Source organism: Vigna umbellata, chromosome 1 (genome assembly GCF_029865625.1).
Source record: "Vigna umbellata cultivar VRB3 chromosome 1, Vumbellata_1.0, whole genome shotgun sequence".
NCBI lineage: Eukaryota > Viridiplantae > Streptophyta > Magnoliopsida > Fabales > Fabaceae > Vigna > Vigna umbellata.
The window spans coordinates 93,603,031-93,624,382 of record NC_142165.1 but is presented as its reverse complement, the minus strand read 5'-3'; the positions used below and the strand labels follow the sequence as shown (position 1 = coordinate 93,624,382).

Genomic DNA, 21,352 nt, shown 5'->3' with positions numbered 1-21,352 from the left:
TGGTAAGTATTGTTTAATATATATATTGTGTATGTATCAAGATCTGGGCATTCAATAAGGATTTACTTCCATTAAATATGTTTATGTACACTCAAAATTAACTTCTTGTTGTGATATAATTGACTCCTATATATAATTATGGAGTGAAAATTTAACGAAGAAAGAAAAAAAATTGTGAAATTCATTCTGTTTTCAATCATAGTAGAAATGAGATGGTTTGTATGGATTTAGACCAATTTGACCTTGGTACATTTTATAATTTTCATACATTTTTTCTCTTAAAATAATAATAATAATAATACAATTTTTTTATCTTAAAAATTAATTTTTATTTTTTTATAATAATTTTTACAATTATATATAATATTAATAATTATAATTCTATATTAACAGTATTTTGATAATTTTAAATTTTTATTAATTAAATAACTTTTTTATTTATCATATCAATTAAATTTTATACTAATTTTTATATATTTTATTTCTAATTCTATTCTTACTTATCTTTAAATTTCTTAAAAAAAATAAAAAATAATTCGTCTTCAAATACTCTGTTCCAAATTAATTATGTAAAATAAACACTATGAGATGACATAGGTATCATAACCGAGGTAGCAATTTCGTTCTGTCAGTCTCCAACTTAAACGACATTGCTGGAAAACAGGACGGAACAGTACTGTCTTAATTTGTATGGATGGACAACTTCAATTTCAGTGTCCATTTGGTGAAACACTTTCATTTCCTAGGAGAGGCAATGCAGTGTTGTACTTGTAAACTGCCCAAAATAAAGAATGACAATAATTGTAGCCATAACATCCTTTTATTTATTTGCTTTTATGATGTACTTGCCAGCATAAGACAAATACCTTCCAGCCAGAGACAAGTTATAATGTTAGTGAATGAAGCAACAGTTCCACTTTTCTCCATGATGGTCACAAATTTAAATGAAAACAAGATTTTTTTTTAAATGGTGTTTTGACTATTAATCTGTGCATATAACCAATTAATAAAGCTTTTTTAATTCACAGGATAACATCTTTTGTGCTTTTGCAATCGTCACATCTTTCTGTGAACAATCACTCTCCTAACTGCGTCATATTTTCTGATTTAAACTCAATGTTTTCTATGATTTAATCAACAGTAAAACAAACTTAAAAAGTGTTAAAAAAATACTCTATTAACCATTGTCTCCCACCATCATCTGTAAGTTGTAATAGGTGAATACTAAATTCACTACAATTACCGTGTACAAACAAGAAATCCGCATAAAGTAGAACTCATAATTAAGAAATTGAAGATATTGCAAGGCTTAAGTAAAATCAGTAAATCTGTCTATGCCATAACTGTTTATGGGGAAGAGGAAAGGAGTATCCAATTACAACCTTAATCTGTGGAAAGAAACATCCTTGTCAATTTAATTACATCCCATTTAGAAGGATATGATATATGGATATGGATCTTCAATATTATTTACCTTGAAGAGTTTCTTGCATTCCTTGTACTCCTCTTGATAGACTCAATTCTCTGAAGCCTTATCTGCTCTCTGAACTTGGCAATGAACTCATCAGCCTTCTTATCCACATCTGGTCCTTCATCACCGCTTGTTCCACTGAAACCACTATCTGTTTTTGAACTTTCTCCACCAATAACAGCTCCACCCTTCGCTTTTCCCTCGTTCTCAACCATGATTCCTCCTCCGACATCTTCATCTTCGGTTTCCGTGTCTTCTTCATCGTCCTCATCAGATTCCACAAGTACCTTGTCAAGATAGCTTTCTTTCTCAACTGCCTGTGTCACCAGAGGCACGCTTGCATGTCCCGTGAGCTTGTCACTTCTAAACGACGTGAGTTGCATGGATTTTTTTTCTTCAGCAAGTTTTTTCCCCGTTGGCTTGTTTTTCTCACTTGTGAAGCTTCTCTTCAACTCTTTATCGAAGGAGGGTTCGATGAATGAACCACCGTACCTTGGCTTCATGGACACTGATTTCTGATACATCATTGGTGGGGGTGGTGGAGGTGGGGGAGGACAGGATTTGTAGAATCCCTTCTTCCGCACTAAATCCTCTGAGTTTTTGGCGAGTGATTCTGTCGATAAAGAAGACAAGGAACTTGCTCGAAAAGAACGTGAAGTTTGAGGCTTCGGTGGGCGAGATTCCACCTTGGAGAACTCGGATTCTTCCTTTGAAGATTGATGGGAAAATGCATCGTCAACTTCTTCTTGCTTAGGTTCCATTCTTCCTGATCTAGAACGCCATGGAATGGGAGAAGGAAGCACCACACTCTCTTTCTTTTTGTCCTCAGCTCTTGGTCCTTCAACTTCTGCATTTCTATTTGAATTGCTTGAAAATCTTTTAGAAGATGCTGACCTATTTAGAGATTGAACACCAACATCAACATCATCGGCGTCAACTTCTGCTTTTCTATTCGAGTTGCTCGAAAACCTTTTGGAACTCGATGACCTATTTAGAGATTGATCATCAACATCACCCGCTACAAATTCAGCACTTTTACTTGAATTACTTGAAAATCTATTGAAGGTTTTTGACCTATTCAGACATTGAACATCAACAGCAGCACCCGCGCCATCAGCTTCCACGACTTCACCTTTTCTATTCAAAGTGCTTGAAAATCTTCTAGAACTCATTGACCTATTTAGAGATTGAACATCAACATCTTTATCATCATCAGACAAGCGAGACTTGAGGCTTCGAATGGGCAAAAGCAAGGGCTTGTCCCCACTCTGGTCATCAAAACTAGAAAGCTTTTTCAACGGTGGAGCAACCACAACCACAGGTTCATTCCTGCGGTGTTGGTTGCTCCACGTTTGGACTTTGGTTTCATCGGACTCAGGAGGGTTTTCAGCCTCGTCCTCGAAGAAGGAAGAGACCTGAAGGAACTTAGAGACAAGAGTTTGGGCGGTGTCGAACTTGGAGTGGTTATTCTCTTTCTCTGCCTCGTGGTTTCGGCGACTGAAGAGGCCGTAAGAGATGGCGACACCGACGAAGAGAAGGTGGAGGAGTTCCCAGTTTTTGGTGAGGAGTGATTGGTTGATGAAATGAGGAGCTTGTGAGGGGAACAGGGGGAGAATAACGAAGAATATGAGAAAGAGTGCCGCTTTGTAGAGGAAATGGTAATAGAATTTATTTGGGTCTTGTTGGTTTTGTTGAAGAGGTAACTTTTGTTGCTTGGTAGCGTGGATTGCAGCAGCCATTGCAGAAGGAAGGGAGAATGTGTAGTGAGAGATGGAGAAGAAGGAGAAGAGAGTTTACTTGGAAGAAGAGGTTAAGGAAAAGATGAAGGTGCAGCGTCAAAGACAAAATGTCAAGTGTAGCCTTATCTTTATTCCTTTTCCGTGTTACCTTTTAACCCTTTCGGTTCCATCACAGATATGCTTTGCCTCCTGCAATCTCACTTAATATATAACGTAAACTTACCAACTTGCCATATCAAATTTTAATCCTTCTTTATTCATTAAATGTTGGTAACAAATTAAATTCCAAAACCTGAAAATTTAACAAACTTCACTTGTTTTCCCTTGAAACTTTAATTTATGTGGATGTTTTCAATCTTCTCTTGAGACTTATTTGGTTGGCTCCAACATGATCTGTTGATTCCTTTTCTCTTAGTGTGAACTGATAATAGACTTGAGCCATGGTCCCTCACACTACCAAAAAAAACTCAACCGATACCTTTCTTAGCTTCCCTTTGTTTCTAGAAACTTAAATTTAGGTGGAGATGCATATCTTATAAATTTCACATGAAGACCAAGAAACAGTGAAAAATTGGCACATGGAGCTATATGCTTAACTCAAGTGAGCTTTAATTGGTTTGACCAGTATTTTCCCCCAGTGGTGCTACAGGTTGATGGAATAAAAGTAATCGTAAAGAGAGTGAAACGAAAACAACAATTTGTTGAGGTGATGGTCCATTAAAGCAGAATTGGAGGAACATATGCAGAGGGTCCATGAGCATCGAATAGATTTGCCTACCTACTGTTACAAAATGCAAGGTGCAAATTATTAGCGTTGGAATCACTCATGATTCCCCTCTTCTACTCCTACCATGCCTTTCATTTGGATGGAGCCTGTTGGATTTATGTGACAAAAGAAAAGACAAGTTCCACACTTGGACAAAACTTAGACGTGAGTTCTTAATATATTTAGAATTTTAGCTCTTTAAAACTGTCATCGCTTTATTCCAAGTCATCTATAAACTGTACTAAAGGTTTATTTCATTTAGTATATTGTTTTTAATATAAAGAATTGTTAAGTGTTGGTCTTTATACTTATCTACTGTTTTTGGCTGCTGTTGGATTCTCTTAAAGTTTACGCAGTGACTCAAAATGTTCCCTTAAAGGTTACGCAGTGACTCAACATGGATGCAAAAGTAGATGGAATAACGCGAATTTAAGAACGTTTTGACAATGTTACGTGTTAGTGTTGTATTGGTCCATTTTGAAATTATTTTTTAAAAAAAGAACTGATTTGGAAAAGGGGTCACGGTTGAACATTTGCTTATTCCGAAACCACTCTCCTTCCTTTTCCTTTCAGCACTCTCTCTTTCTTCCGAAACACTCTCTCCTCTCTCCATTTTAGGTTTTCATTTTTTTCATTTGATATTCTCTCCCTCGATTTGGTGAAGTTGAGCAATCTCTCTGGACGTTGAGGAAGTTCCGTCGTCGGTGGTCTCGAAGTCTCTCATTGTCTCTCGAGTTCGTGATTTCAACGATATATGTTCAGCGATCTTTGTGGTTGGTCAGTTGAAAGTGTCTCGTTCGGTGTCGATTTTATCGAAGTTCTGAGCTTTTTTTGTGCAATGGATTCGTCCGCTGACATTGGTTCTTCTAACAAGGTATATGAACTTTTCCCTTTCCGTATTCGTATTTTGGGGTTGGGTTTTTGCTTTTGGCCTTTATTGGACATTTTGCTGGTTTTTGCTTTTGGGTTGTGACTTTTGTTGGTTATTTGTACCAACAAATATTAATTTTTTTTGTAGTTGTTTGTTCGTCATCATTGAAAACAAAGTGTATTGCTACTTTGAATGGAATTTTGAGTGAGGAACACAAGTCCATTATTTCGAAGACGCAATTTGGATGTTTTTAGAAAAATCCCTTTTGTACCGAAAGATGAAGAGTGCTACCCAGACATGACTTAAGCACTGTCCAGGGGTCCTTACGAGTGTGTTTTCAATGTTGTGTGGATTGATTATCCCTGTTGGCCATGGTTGAAGGTGTCCACAACAAGAAATTTCAAGTTAGGTCAGTCCTATGTGGATGGAAGACCAAGTTAAGGTGTTTCTAGGTTGAGAGGTGAGTTCCTGCACCATTGACACAGGACTGATGGTGTTGTAATCGATTATAGGGAGTTGGTAATCGCTTACCAGTATAAAAATCCCCTTTTGTACCGAAAGTTGAAGAGTGCTACCCAGACGTGGCTTAAGCACTCCCCACGAATATTTTGGATTCGTTATGACTGTCTTTTGAAGGTTTTGTGGATGGATCATTAATGGAACACTTCAAGTTGGAATACTTCAATATTAAACAAATATAAAAGAAATAATGAAGGGTATTGAGTAATGAAAAATTATAACAATATTAAAAAGCACATACATTAATAAAAAAAACGTAATGACATTTCACGAAACAACAAGTTTTGAAATGAAAAGGTACATAATAGTATACAATGAAATGTAATCTAAGAAGGTGGTTGTCGATCAAATTGATTGCGGAAGTTAATAAGTTCTTGCTCTACGAGTTGTGCAAAAATCGTCATGAACTTGAACTACCTTGGTTCAAACACCTATAAGAGTTTTTACCTCCACAATTGAGTGGGGGGAAACTGTGTTTTGATACACTTGACACCATCAATGATGACCAACATGTGTTTCATCCATAATTGAGTGGGCCAAACTGTGTTTTGATGCACTTGATACCATCAATGATGAGCAACGTGAGTCATCCATGAAAAAAATAGAAAAAATCACTTATAGGAACACAAAAACGACTTTGGGGAGTCAAGTTCATCTAGCTCGAGAGTACAGCTGAAGTTTCTGTACAAATGACCCTTTTTCCTTTGGTAATCGATTACATGGGTCGATTACCAGATGAAAAAGGGTAATTTGTACAAAAACTTCAACTGTACTCCCCAGCTAGATGAACACTACTCCACATGCTCTATTTTTGCTGAATTTTTCATTTTTTGAGATGGGTGAGTGAGTTCAATGTTATTGTGTGTGCTCCCTGCACCAATAATGAGGTGAGTTCATTGATTTCTTTAAAAAAATGTCCATTTAGGTGGTTTTCTCCAACTAAGGTGAGGTATATGACCATTGTTGTAACACCCCTTCTCGGAGTCTCGTAGGAAAATTTTTCATTTTATTAATTAAGAAATATGTCCTCTAATGTTGTTACAATGCACAAATTTTAAAAGGAATTTTCAATAAATAATAGATCTGTCAACAAGAGGGAAAAATATACGTATAAGATAACCCATGTTGTCAACTTTGACCTTTGTTGACTATTTTAATCATAACTTTTTCCACCGACCTCCAAATGATGTGATTCTTTTTTTATTAGAAAGTAGACTCAAAAATATTTCCAATGACTACTAATTTATAATTTTTGAACACCTGAGTATGTGCAGTGAATTCCTTAAAGTTAACGTTTTATATATTTCTACCACCTCTGACCTTTGCTGGTTGTTTTGCTCATAACTTTCTCCACCGAACTCCAAATGAGTTGATTCTTGTTTTGTTGGAATGTAGACTCAAATATATTTCAAATGATTACTAACTCATAATTTTTAGACCACTTTAGTAGATGCAGTTAATTTCCCAAAAATAATATTTTTCTAAGCTTCCTAAATGAGTTTACTTTCACGTTATTGTCTGATGTTTCTTATATTATTCTAATTTATTTTATTTGTTTATAAAATGTTCATAATTCAAGGTAAAATAGTAGTATAATTAAGGTGTGATGTGATTCTACTAGCACAAGCCAAACACTTATATGGACTTCACCTACCTTGGTTTAAACACCTATATGAACTATTTTGTCCACAATTGAGTGGGGTAAATTGTTTTGATGCACTTGACACCTATTTGAACTTCTTTGAGTCTAGATTCCAACAAAACAAGAATCAAGTCCTTTGGAGTTCGGTGGAGAAAGTTAAGAACAAAACAAGTAGTAAAGGTCAGAAAATCAGAGTTGGCGAGTGTTGTTCATCCAGGTGGGGAGTACAGTTGAAGTTTCTGTACAAATGACCCTTTTTCCTCTGGTAATCGATTACAAGGGTCTTGTAATCGATTACTAGAGGAAAAAGGGTAATTTATACAAAAACTTCAACTGTACTCCCCAGCTAGATGAACACTACTCCCCATGCTCTATTTTTTGTTGAATTTTTCATTTTTTGAGATGGGTGAGTGAGTTCAATGTTATTGGGTGTGCTCCCTGCACCAATAATGAGGTTAGGTCATTGATTTCTTCAAAAAAAAATGTCCATTTAGGTGGTTTTCTCCAATTGAAGTGAGTTGCATGACCATTATTGTAACACCCCTTCTCCAACCCCTCAATGGGGAGCTCTTCTTCCACAGCAGGGGAGTGACGCTGCACTTTTGGTACAAATTCGTGATTTTTCACTGGTAAGCGATTACATGCTACTCGTAATCGATTACAATGCACATAACTGGGAACAATTGTCTTCCAAAAACAGAACTTCCAGGCAATCAACAACAACCAATTTAGTAAACTTATTGTTTCAGTCCAACTCCTCATCAGTACAGGGACACATCAGTTTTGACCCAACAAGTTAATGAATAAACTCACTCAACCAAAAACACTGACAAAGAAAATGAATATGAAGAATAATTAATCAAGAATAGTTTAGCTGTATTCATTTGCTATAATTATGTACAATTCTGTAAAAAAATTTAATAGTATAATTTTGTACAATGTCTATTCATTTGCTATAAAATAAGAATATAAACCAAGAACACATTTCTAATGCTATAGTAATCCAAAATGTTGCAGCGTTTGAAATCTTCGGACGTTGTCCTCGTCTAGGATCGACTCAAATATATACTTCTTCCTAAACGCAGCCAAGTCCTCCTAAAATGAACATTTTGGAATTTAGAAACAATATGAAGACAACGATAATGTAATATTTACAAATTAAAGTGAGGGAAGAGAAGTTAAGTCATGAACTACTCGAGGGAACAACTAGACTCTAGATTTTTGCCGTTAATGACTCATTATTTGAAGAAAAAGTCTATGAGCTAGCCTATGCATGGGAAGATCTTGAACCTAAAAGCAACTTTAAAGACATGGAAAGTGAAATATTCATAGAAAGAGTTTGCAAGTTGGAAGGGGAAAATAGGTAACCACATCCATTCCACAATACAGAGTACAAAGAAAGTAAGAAACCATTGACAAACCAAAAAACCACAGTAACGAAACATGATACAATGTGCGAATAAACAATACCTTTGGATAAAAAACGAAAATAGCTGCTGACAAAGTGACCACCGCACCCAACCGATGAAGGACCAACGACGACGGCAAAAAAACGAAACCTTTCGACAAATGACGTCAACTGTGGATCCAAGCGAGACTTCCTCCCAGCACTTCAATGGCGGACCGACACACACGACTTCGTCCAGATAGAACGATGGACCCTAGAACGAATTTCACAGCGATGGACAAAAAGCACTTCGTTGGTGGAGCGAGAGTTTCGAATGGAGAACGAAAGATTGATGAGAGAGTTTGTACGGATGAATTTCACTTTGTGAAAGGCGCCAACAGGTTTCAACATTTTTCTTTCCAAAAACACCCTAAAAAACAAAATTAACCTTTTTTAAAGGTGTTGTTGTCAAATTGTTATCAAATTTACATTGTTGAAGAAATGTTTTCCATGGAATAATTACCTGATCTCAGTTTGGGATTTGTTTAATGATGCTCACAGGAAAGTTCTAAAAATGTTAGATGATTCAAGAATGGTGACTTGTTTCATTAGTGTAACTATCCACTTTATAAAAGCTGCTATAATTTGCCATCGTCTTCAAATATTTTGGCTTTTTAAGTGAAAGATAATGAAGAAAGTTGAGAATGACTATGGAATTTGTGGATCATATAAATTATTTAATGGCGATTAACTTTTTAAATAACAGGTAGGTTTATCTATGTCAGACATCCTTAGCCGTTGACTTGTTTAATTTTATGAAAGGTATGATAGAATTAGGTTGAACATAATCAAAAAAACATTTGTTTGTACATAGAATGTTAGTTTAGTCATGAAGAATGAATGAAGCATAGTTTTGCATGAGAGGGTGGGAATACATTTGTAAGAGTTTTTTGGCAATGAATCTGATTCCTATCCCGCTGCGTTTGAATATTTCAAATTCTAAGAATAGAAAAGGGTTGAGTTAGATGCTCTTTACCGCCACATCAAGAAAACTCAATAAGGAATATTAAGCGACACATATAGATACCAAAACAATCTCGATAAAACGACCGTATTAGATACAATCATGTGGCTGCATCAGTTGTATTTTGCTTCCATTTTTTCATGGGCAAATCCTATTTTTAGGTAAATTTTAGTAAATAGAGTCACAAAAATCAATTATACTGACAAATCGGTTTTAAAGGATGTGATTGAATATTTATGAAAAAAAATTGATTAAATCAATTTAAAAATAATGTTTTTTAAAATTTGATTACCTTGGAATTTCAGAATTAAAGTAAACTGAGTTTTAAGTTAAGCTATTTATATTTGGAAAAAATTGTATTCAAAATAAGTTTATAGAAAAAATTAGTTAGGTCTTTCAACCAACATAAAAGATTTTTAATCGCAACTCTTATTTACAATTGGTTTTAAAATTAAAACCCCTTAAACATATTCCCAACACAACAAAAACGTTAAGAAATAATTAAAGTTGACCACATATACATTCTAAGGTTCCAATAACACTATTTTAGCTAACCACGTGTTATTTTGTAAAAGAAAACATATAAGAATTAGATATCTTAATGGGAAAAATCAATAAAATGAATATATATTCGATTCATTTTATTTCATAAAATTAATTTTTACGAAAATTGTGTTGATACGTAAGGAATACGGAAATATAGTTAAGAAAATTAATGTAATTGTATTAATGAAATAAAATAGGAAGTAAGAATTAAATTAGAAAAAATTAATTGAGAAAGTTTGAAGTGTAATAAGATTTAAACAATAAATTGTGGAAACCTTTGACATTATCTGTCTCTTGGTTAGCAAACCTCACCTAAAAGGAAAATCCTAAAAGTGGTGACTTTCGTGTCATTCGATTTTCATCTTCCTTGCATCGTAATCGTGTTTTCTCTCTTCATTCTCCCTAGATCATTTACTTTCGGGTGCAACGGAATTTGTTGAGAGAAAGGGTCATTTTCTGATTCTCCTAAATCCTGGGTTAGAGATTCCATTTCCCGATTTTCTCTCTTTTTCGATTCTTTTCCCTTAGATTTTTCTTTCTCCGGACAATTGTTTCCTCTCCGTCTCTCATCCATTCTACTCGTCCCGAACCATCAACCTTTTTTGAAAGCAACATAACATGGGGGATTGTGAAATTATAATTGTGGCTCATGCGATAGGTATTTGTTAATTAGGTTTTTTTTACCACCTAGATATCCTGTAATTTTTAGAAGTGAGTTATGCATATAGAAGAATTGAAGGGGGGTGACATAGAAGAAGGTGAGGAGGAAAGAGGGTTGACGCTTCTGGGTTATGATGCAAAGAGGGTGTTGGTTGGAGCAGGTGCTCGTGTGCTATTCTACCCAACCCTTTTTTACAATGTTGTCAGGAATAAGATTGAGGCTGATTTTCGGTGGTGGGATAAGGTTGATGAGGTATGATATCTACTTCTGAGCTTAACTACGTATTGTATCATATTACGTTATTTTGTGTCTGTTTGTTTTCCTCTTCAATTTAGTTATGTCACAAAAACATGAAATCCAAGAAATTTAATGTATGTAGAAGGAAAAATACTTGTGGGTTAAAATATTATTCCATTTTCTTTCAAAATTTACTAAATAAGCCTTTTATGTGATTCTTATGCTTGAGTTTTGTCATGTATAATGTAAAGTTTAGTTGCTTTGCTCTCAGGTTTGCCTATGTCATCAATTTTGAATGTTTTACATGCACTTTGACAAATTTATAAATGTGTATATGATTATCCACTTACAGAGGGAAAGTCTAAACTTTGTCCTTTTTATTAACATTGATTGAATATGTCGACCGTGCTTGATCATTTTTTGTTTGTTATGGTTTTATTGAGATGGTGATGCAACTTATGGACTGGAAATCATATCTTGTGGTAACATTACCATATATGGAGAAGGGGTATTGTGGTTTACAAGATTATATGTTTAATATACAAACTCTTCTTAACTCATTGCATCTATAATGTGAACTCTGAAGCTATTAAATGATTGTACTTTGGCGTCGAGAGGTGTCTCGTTTTTCTTTTAACTGTATGACATTTTAAAAGTTGGTTCTATATTAAGTTGTCTTTTGTTATTTGTGGGACTCAATGTTGATCCTAAATTTTATGCACTTAATTTTCAGTTCATATTGTTAGGTGCTGTTCCATTTCCTATTGATGTTCCACACTTAAAGAAGCTTGGTGTTCGTGGGGTCATCACATTGAATGAGTCATATGAAACTTTGGTTCCGACAACATTATATTATGTGAGTTTGATATGTCTTTTTATTTCTGGTTATGGTATTAATTAAAGGTTGACTTTCATTATTGTGTAGTAGTACCTACCTTTGTAGCTAAATCCTTTTGACTACTTGATTCTATATCTGAATGATATGGAGTTATAAAGTTGTAACTTGTGAAATTTGAGAGTTAAGTTCATAGGGTTTTGTTGTCATAGAAATTTGGTGATGATTAATTTCCTTTGTTGTCTTTGCAATTTCCAAAAGGTTTTCAGACATTGACTATGAAATAAAACACATATTATGGTTAAATGAACCAAGTATACTTGGAATGGTTTACAAGATACTAAATCCTGAAGCAACTTCTGAATTAGGGGCAACATTGTTGTTACTATTAACCTACAGCATTTTTTTAGTTTGATGCTTGTGCGTGTATCTTGGCTTTTATGGTAAGTTTAGAATATAAAACTTTTACAAGTGACATTAATTTTACCGTGAATCATTTTGTGTTCTACTATGCAATGTGCTTTAAGATATTTCGGGTCCAATACTTATTTGTGCAACATTGTGTTATATTTTAATTGTATGGGTTATTTATCTTTGGTGTCTTCGTGACTTCAAAACTTTATGTATAAAATTTTCTCTTAATTTCATCTTGTTAAACTTGACAGACTCACGGAATTAACCACTTAGTGATCCCTACTAGAGATTACTATTTTGCTCCTTCATTGCATGACATACGACGTGCTGTGAACTTCATACATGGTGAGTATTATGAAAAATGATTAACTATAATGATCTCTCGCCTTTCAGTGGCATATTCATGTTACTTGCTTTATGTGGGACAAAATTGATTATTGATTTTAAGTTATATGTAAAATGTTGCATGCAGTGTGACCCACAGAATGGGAGCATTATGAATTAATTTCAGTATTTGCATGCTCAACATTTCTTATTCTTTTATATTGTATTCCCTTTCTGCATTTTGAAGTCTTTCTTCCTTCCACAAAAAAACCAAAAGAACTGAAAAACGAGACACCTACAAGTGAAAAAAATGGGGTAAAAAATGATTGTGTTTAGAAATTATAAAACTCAGTTAGTAATTTGGCATACAATTTCGCTTCATATATAATTAAGGTAATACATCGTTTGTAATTATTTTGACCTTTTCCATTTCTTTTTTAATGAAGAAAATGCAATATCTGGACGCACTACATATGTGCATTGCAAAGCTGGACGCGGTCGCAGCACAACTATTGTTATTTGTTATCTGGTTGGTTTCAAAACTTGAAAATGAGGGTAGAAAAAGGTCAAAATAAAAAGAAAATCCGTTTGTATTGTCACTGGCTAACATTGTTCTTATTTGTTGAACTTGTAGGTGCACCACAAAATGATGACACCTGATGCTGCATATGATTATTTGAAATCAATTCGACCAAGGGTGCTTCTAGCTTCCACTCAGTGGCAAGTAAGTGTCTAGTGTATCTTTCAATCACTGTCATTGTTATTTAAGGACTTCATATCTTCAATTTACCTAACATCTTTTGGTTAAGTTGGTCTATTAAACCATGAAATAGAACTGTATATTTTCTACGATTTTGGACTGAAAACTTAATTTTCTTTTTGAAAAATGATTAATAGTACTGTTACTCGTCAATATAATTTCATGTGAAATTTCAGGTTGTCCAAGAATACTACCACCATATTATGGTGAGGAGGGCAGTTGGATATGCTCCTTCAACCAATCTATTGGTAAGGGCTTCTGAAGGGGCACTAGATTCACAAGATGTTGTGATATTTGATGACAGCTCTTTTGTCATGGTAACTGGGTCAGATTTAGAAGGTTACAACCCAAGTAATGAATCGAGAACTGTGGCAAGTGAAATATGGGCAGATTTAAGTGTTGTGTATCGTGTAAGAGTTGCTGGACAAGCGGCATTTCAGAGAATATCCTGCCTTTGGCTACGATATGGTACTAACCACAATACTTTTACTGCGAAACCAAGCAATCGTCACTTGGGAGAAATTAATGTTGATATCCACATGTACTGAAAAATAAGCCATATTTTTCCATTTTTTTTTGTCTAAAAGTGTTATATATTTGGCGGGGCCTGAATATAACTCATTTTCCCTTGTATATTCCATTATTTGCTCATTTGGGTCAGTCAAACAAGTACCTTGTTTATATTGATATAATGTTTGGATATCAAGGTAGTCATTCCAAATTTTAAGAAAACCTTGTTGGATGCTTATCATGGATGCAGTTCTTCGAAAAAAAATTATGAATGTGAGATGGCTATGAACTTACACTTGTGGGACTACAACTGGAAATCATACTCCATTTGTTTTAATTAAAAATGGCATGCCTTTTCTATGTTTTAAGAATATAACTTTTTCACTTGCCATAATTTGAAATACCATCAATGTTTAGGTTATTACCAATTTTTTTATTGAAAAATGTTAGTATTTTTGCTAGTGGCAAGAGTTGAATCCATAATATTTTTATCTTTCTTTCCAAATTCATCAAACTAATTTTATATCTTTCAAGTAATAGCAGAGAGTTCAATTCACAATCTCTCATTCTTTCTTTCAACTTCTATCATCAAGTCACCTTTGAGCATTTCTATTCTTTCTACTTGGTTGGAAACTATTTGGTTTGTGAATCAAGATTAAGGCTATATTGAATTGAATTGGAATCTAATAAGATTGGGAACATGACTTTTTAACAATATTTTTACAATACGTTACTATTTTATTGGTTAGTATATTTGAAACGGACTAATCACAATCTATCACGTTGTTGTAAAAAAGTTGTTAAAAAGAAATTTTTCTAAATGTAATAATACTTTTATAGAAAAAAAAAAAGAGCTGTAGATTTATTGTTTTAAAGTTGTCTATTTAAAAATACTATATATTGTATTTGTTTTATATTCTTATCTGCTGATTTCTTAAATATATCCTAATTTATATAGTTTTTATTGTTATTGTAAAATGTTTGATGCCTGGGAGAAAACAAATGAGGTGCGAGTAGGGTAAGACAATAAAGAGGCGTAGGAAACTCGGGAAAATGATGTGTGAAATAAATCTTATTCTTAATTAACATTCCCAACACTAATTTAAGAAACATAAATAGTTATATTTCATCTCCTACCATCATTCTTAGCATAACCTCTCGGAACACTAATTGAGTGGATTTCATCAATATATTATGATACTTAAAAGATCTTCAATTCAACTTCTTTAGTAACAAAAATTAACCATTAATGTTTATCGATAAAAAAAATTATCAATATAATCATTCATTTTCTCATTACATCAAGCTCTTTACCTACAAATTCTACGTTTCTCACTAGATACTTTATTTAGTAAAACCAATTTTTGTTTATTACAGGTTTCTCGATAGGCTACACTATTATAACAATCCTTTTATAAGAACTACTACAAAAATTAAAGAAACTAATGTCATGTAATCTTATAAATATTTTAATATATTTTATATTAGGTTATTTTTACAATGTACTTCTTCAATACTAATTTATAACCATCTTCCATCAATATCAAAGAATAAGTTACATTGGTAAAAAGATAACATTGTTACACAAGAAAATCGACAATACGCTTAAATAATAATAAACAAATTGTTTGTAATATTACATCTACAAGAGAATCATTTGATTTTGATACATATTCATACAAAGAAAACTATCATTTTTATAGTATAAAGACGGTTGGTAAGTGAATATTTAATTTTTATAAAGCTTGTTACACCTTGAAAGCTAATTTACATATATAGTAAAAGAAAAGAAGAATAAGATTGGTAAGTAATACAAGAAAATCATAGGAGGTCTCGTGCAAGAGTAATTGGTTTTTCCGATATAATGGTGACATCTCTACTATCTGGACTAGTTATCAGATGGCGGTGATTCGAATCCTCTTCTTCACTCTCATCTGATTCAATAAGATCATCATATTCTGATCCTTCATCATCTGTAATGATGTATAGATGTTTAAACCCTTGTTCTTAAATATTGTGATTTACAATGTCAAAATGTTTTGTCTATTTAACAAACAAAATTGTTATCTTGATATCTTACCAGAATTAAGATCAAGATGTTCAGGGAGATGTCTAACAGCAGCAACCTGAAGGCTTTCAGGCAGAAGACAATTACAAAATGAACCTGGAATTTGAAACTGAATGTGGTCAAATTATAAGGACAACTTTGTACATATTATAGGAACATGTCCAATTCATAATAGAAACAAAAAAAAAATGAAAGTTATATACTGTGAAACAGTGAAATTCTGGATAATAGAAAAAGCAACCAAAAATCATAGAAAAAAAAATAACAGAAACAACAATTTAATCTTAACTATATAATGTTATCTCTACTAGAAAGAGAATCCTCACCAACACGAGCCAATCGATTTATCCATGCCGGAATAGGCTTTCCGGTTAGTTGTTGGCAAACTTCATCCGTAAAATGGTTGCAATTCTTAGCAATCAAATGGTAAGTGTCTCCATGATATTTTGAAGAAAGACATTCTATGAAAGAGTGAAATTCTGGATAAGACATATTGGTGCTACCTAACAATATTGAACGTCTGAAGATGAAACCAGGACAATTCCTAGGTTCCACCTCGAATATACCACTTGTTGGATACTCATGTGCTCCAAATCCATATTCCATACCATGCACTATTCATCAAACACAATTTCCTAAAGTCAGTTTTAGAGTCCATTCAAATAACAATCCCAAAACTTAACAATATTAAAAACTTTCAAATATTGTAAATGAAAAATTGAAGTTTAGATAGTTCCAATCAATAACCATCAACTCTTAAATAATAAGGATAGATTATGTGTTTGAGGAAATTAGTTTTTGGTAATGCTTATGAGAGATTATGTCTTTCTGTAAATTTCATTTTGTTAATGCATATGATTAATTGTGCTCTCTTAAAGAGTTATAGTTCAAAGTTGGAATAAAGAGTTTATGACTTACAAAATTAGGATTAAATTAAATTAGAGAAATTAAAGGTAAATTGTTGAATAAGAAGGAGTTTTAAAAGGAAATGTTTGTGATATTATTATAGAGATGGCAGAAACAAACCTTCTATGCCCGAATGAAAAATTCCAACTCCAAAGAGGTAAAGATAATTGTTGGCAGGTGTAAGATCATAGACATTGAGATGCACCATATGATGTTTCTTTTTCTCTTTATCTCGCATCATTTCAAGGCTCGATTTCATGGGGAACTCCGACATTGTGTCTCTGTTTTCTCCCTCACTTTCTCAATTCCCCAAATTAGATTCCGACATTGTTATACTTTCATCTTCTTCGCCCTACCAAGAGAGGCCTGAAAAATTGTAATGAAAAAACATCATTTTTACATGCACATCAAAACCCCTTTTACAAAAGTATGACATATATAATATAATGAGATAAAAAAATTATAAATATTGTTGTTTTTTGGTACTATGAAATTGCAGATGAGGTTAAGGGTTTGTGTGGCTTTGTTGAGGAAATGATAAACATAAATGTATGAAAATGATAGATCCAAAAAATGAGAAAGAGGAATGAGAGAAAGAGAGAATCTTACGAAGGGGGGAAGAGGAGGAAAGTGGAGGAAAGGGAGAGGGTAGAGCTTGAAAATTCAACAACAATTTGGGGTGGAATTTGGAGAAAAGAATGTGAATCATTAAAAACCTAGAATCTCAGATAACATCTCTCTTTGGCCATGCCTTTCTCACCAAAGACAAACAAAATCTGTTTTACGTTTCAGAGATTTAACTTTTCTTTTTATCTTTATTAAGTTAACTTTTAATTTGGTTGCTTACAGTCTCTCAATTTTTGGAGGTATTCTTAATTTATATATATACTACTGAAAGTTACAAAGTTAATTTATTATTTTCATAAATGTTTATTAAAAGGCTAATCAGTTTTATTATTACTTATTAAGTAGACTGTTTGATCCCATCTTGATAAGTTATTCAGTTAAATAAATGGCATGAAATATTATGCGATAACGAGATATTAATTAAATTCTTTATTTATAAAGATCTTTATAAATAAGATTTTTTATTTATTTTTCTCTCCTTTTACGTGCAAATTTATTTTTTATTTATTTTAACTCTATAAGAGATAGAAGCTACCATACAAATATATAACTAAAATCTAACAACAATATTTGACGACATCATCAATCTCTATCATCGATAAATTAACATCTATCTCATCCTTTGGTCACACTAATAGGTGATCATTGAAAAAAAGAAAATAAAATTAGATGATCATTGAAAAAGAGAAAACAAAATTAGGTGATCATTGAAAAAGAGAAAACAATAGATAGAAAAGAAGACAAAATAAGTTAGTATTAAAAAATAGTTATCATAAACAATTTAACATATTACATATTAGTTTAACCTTTATAACGTTCAAACATATAAACATTTGATTTATCCAGATACATGCTTTGATGTAGACTTCATCTAAAGTGTGCACTCGTAATAGCATTTATACTCTAGAGAGACATAAACACAAATATTTCAACCTACTACTCATGAGATTAATCTTTCACTCCTAAGACTCAAAAGTCTAGGGTAAAGACCTCCTACCATTCTCTCCCTCACCCCATTCATCTCTACATGAGTTAAATGATTGGTAGAATATCAGGATACCTCTTTTCTGACATTTGTTTGTCAAGCATACACTAGCACTTTCTTAAATCACAGAATCTCTCCTTGATATTTTTCTCACATTCTTATATCATCCATACTTACAATCATACACCATTTAATAGGCATCAATAATATTTAACTTAAGTATACTTTAATTTAGTTCAAACAAATCATGAATTAGAAAAACATAGAAATGGATGAAAAGATTTGAAGAAAACAGGTGCCCAACGCTAAGTCTGGCACCAAACGAGCCACGAGTCTCACTTAGCAAGACAATCTATCGCCCAATGAATTAAAGGAGAAAGAAAGCTCAAACTTGTAGTGGAAAGTGGTACTCAATGTCCAAGACATCGCTCAACGTCTAGAAAAACAAAGAGCTCACTGACTTCACAACACTCAACGCCTGGAATGGTCGCTCAATGCCATGGAGTCCAGTGGCTCTCAGGTTTTGGAGTGTTCAACACTATACTAGAATACAAAAACTTAGAAACCTGATTTAGATGCACTCAAGACCTATCCAAATGACCTAATTAGTATTCTTAGCACTCTAATTGATTAGAAAACATGTTTATATCTCAAATTGAATACAAATTTGCTCATTTGGCTAAGAACTAAATCCATCAAATCAAGCCAACTACCCAAAAGCACTAATATCATATTTCACACTATGCAAACCAGATTTATGCAACATAAAAGGTCAATCAAGTCTTAAATGACATGAGAACAAACTTCAAGACTCAAACTTATTCAAATAACAATCCCTTTAGAGTTTCACCTATAAAAACTCCAATTTTAAACCAAAAACCAACCATTCTTCTAACTTAATATTAATCCAAAGTTCAACCGTAACTAATCAAAACAACAAATCTAATATTTACAATTCATCAAGAATCAAATATAATTCAACAACTTCTTTACAATAACTCATTAAATTCAACTCAACAAACCAAAATTCATTAGATAATTCAATTCCTCAAACCAACTCTTATATCATCATAGAAACATTAATTAAAACTTGTTTATTTATTAAAATCAAAATAATTAGCAGACTCCATTTATTGATGCATATATTACATTTTAAATTTGAATCCGAAGTTTATATTTATGTTAAATATTCTAAGCAAAAACTTTTAAATTCTACCAATATAATAAAAATATACTATAAATGTTGTTTAATTATATCTTCGGTATATGTTGTATCTCTTAATATTTGTTATGTAGTTATCTTGGTATTCTCTTTACTAATTAAATGGCATTTTAGTCTCTGCAGTACCCTTTTGATATGGTGCCAACACCATAGCTTAGAACGTGATTGGGCTCTCCTTTCAAATGTCTTTGAAACCGTTTTCCAATATGTCTACAACTAATGGATTTGTTTAATGTCTTTAAGGGTGTGTTCACTTGAATAGAAAGTACTGTTCAAGAGTATTTGAGAGTGAATAAATGCGATTTGTTTTATGTTCACTTGAGACGAATGGCACGGATTTGCGGGAGATGAAAGACGTAGATTTGCGGGATTTATAAATTTTTCATCACCCGCAAGAGTGCAGCGATTTGGAAGGATTAACGATACAATATCTTCTTTACCCTTTGCCTATTATATAATTCCAACCCAAGTCCTGAAGCTTACGTACATCGACTCTAACTATGAAATAACCAATTCCATATGAAGATAATGGTTGAAGATGAAGTTTGAAGTTGAACAAGATGAAGAACAATGACTGAAATGAAATATTTTGGAGGTGTATTCGGTTCCCTTCCACTCGTATTCGGTTCCAGAGGTGGGAAGAATTTACATGGCACCTGTATTCGGTTCCCAGTTGCTGTTATTCGGTTCCCATTATTCACAACCGTTGTGTATTCGGTTCCCAAGCACGATGTTCGATTCCATGTGTGTTTGGCTTGACGTTTGACTAACAGTGTTTTCGGTTCCAACGTTGGAGCATTTCCAAGCTTCGAAGCTTTGTGGTAGAGGTGCAAGCGCCATGTTCGACGAAGCTGGAGGTTGCTTTGGTGGTGGACGCTGGATTATATGCGACGGAGGTGGAGGATCCAGCTGCCTTGGCTTCCGGCTAGAGATCCACTGTCACCAACACATTTCTGCATGTTCAAGCAATCCCAAGAGCCAACACAAAATAAAGAGAAATTTGGTTGTAAATAAGAGGAATTATTAAAATGAGGAACCACACACTTCATATAAAAAAATGACACTCTCAAGATAAAAAAAAAAAAAGAAAAAGAAAAGTAAGCACAACCAACAACTAAAAAGCTTGAAAATAAGCAGACAAAAATGAGAAAGGTGGGACTTGATTGTTGAAAGAGAGGAAAGAACACACCTGTATCTTCTTCAAAATCTCCTTTACTCATGTCTTACCAGGCAATGAAGAGAAAGAATTGTGATTTGTAAGAGATAGGGGAAATGCAGAAAGGGTGGTAATAGATCTGAGAAACCAAGTCGGAAAAAAGAAACAAAAAATAAGCTAGAGAGGTTCATTCATTCTCAGACTTATCCTCTACAACCCTTGGAACCAAACACACACCCTTCAAACTCAGCAACAGCATTACCCGTGTCTCTTTCTGCAAAGACGTGTAGAAGAAAGAAGAAGTTTTCTCTATATTTTCTTTCTAATCTTTCTTTTATTCTTTAATATTAGTGCAATGCAGTATTATTATTCTTCTATTTGTAATTGATTATTTATAACCAATAAAAATGCATTTTATTTGATGTATTAAATTGCTTCTAAAATTTAGAAGCTAATATATAAATATTTAACAACATTTAATATTATAATACAAAAAATATTAAATTATATTTCTAATATATAAATATTTAACATCATTTAATATTATATTACAGAAAATTATTAAATTATATTACAAATCATACGTAGTAAATTATATTACAAGAAATATTAAATTTAAAATAATTTTATTTTACTAAATTATATTTAATTTAAAATAATCAATCTCACTTCTATAACAAAT

The 21,352-nt window shown here is 33.0% G+C and overlaps 3 protein-coding genes and 1 long non-coding RNA gene across 5 annotated transcripts; 2 read left to right on the top strand and 2 right to left on the bottom strand.

The window, feature by feature from the left end:
- Nucleotides 1–1,309: 1,309 nt before the first annotated feature.
- LOC124847441 (hydroxyproline-rich glycoprotein family protein) lies at nt 1,310–3,401 on the bottom strand. Of its 2 annotated transcripts, XM_088104819.1 has the most exons (2): nt 1,475–3,401; nt 1,310–1,388 (listed from the first exon to the last, which is right to left on the bottom strand). In XM_088104819.1, exons 1-2 carry the CDS (start codon nt 3,208–3,210, stop codon nt 1,376–1,378), a joined length of 1,749 nt encoding a protein of 582 aa, XP_087960945.1. In that variant the 5' UTR covers nt 3,211–3,401; the 3' UTR covers nt 1,310–1,375. The 2 variants fall into 2 exon arrangements, with proteins under 2 accessions (XP_087960945.1, XP_047180891.2); XM_047324935.2 differs by having other exon boundaries at nt 1,310–3,399.
- A 949-nt stretch (nt 3,402–4,350) lies between these two features.
- On the top strand, nt 4,351–5,467 carry LOC148206836 (uncharacterized). Its single transcript, XR_015786523.1, has 2 exons — nt 4,351–4,850; nt 4,995–5,467. It is a non-coding gene; the product is annotated as an uncharacterized LOC148206836 (long non-coding RNA).
- Nucleotides 5,468–10,248: 4,781 nt separating this feature from the next.
- Nucleotides 10,249–13,898, top strand: LOC124847415 (phosphatidylglycerophosphate phosphatase PTPMT2). The gene is made up of 6 exons (XM_047324904.2): nt 10,249–10,878; nt 11,597–11,719; nt 12,364–12,457; nt 12,883–12,965; nt 13,071–13,160; nt 13,373–13,898. The coding sequence occupies exons 1-6, from the start codon at nt 10,684–10,686 to the stop codon at nt 13,742–13,744; spliced, it is 957 nt and encodes a 318-aa protein (XP_047180860.2). The 5' UTR covers nt 10,249–10,683; the 3' UTR covers nt 13,745–13,898.
- Nucleotides 13,899–15,299: 1,401 nt separating this feature from the next.
- On the bottom strand, nt 15,300–17,449 carry LOC124847404 (deSI-like protein At4g17486). Its single transcript, XM_047324894.2, has 5 exons — nt 17,290–17,449; nt 16,801–17,046; nt 16,101–16,388; nt 15,787–15,870; nt 15,300–15,679 (listed from the first exon to the last, which is right to left on the bottom strand). Exons 2-5 carry the CDS (start codon nt 16,952–16,954, stop codon nt 15,528–15,530), a joined length of 678 nt encoding a protein of 225 aa, XP_047180850.2. The 5' UTR covers nt 16,955–17,046; nt 17,290–17,449; the 3' UTR covers nt 15,300–15,527.
- Nucleotides 17,450–21,352: the final 3,903 nt, after the last annotated feature.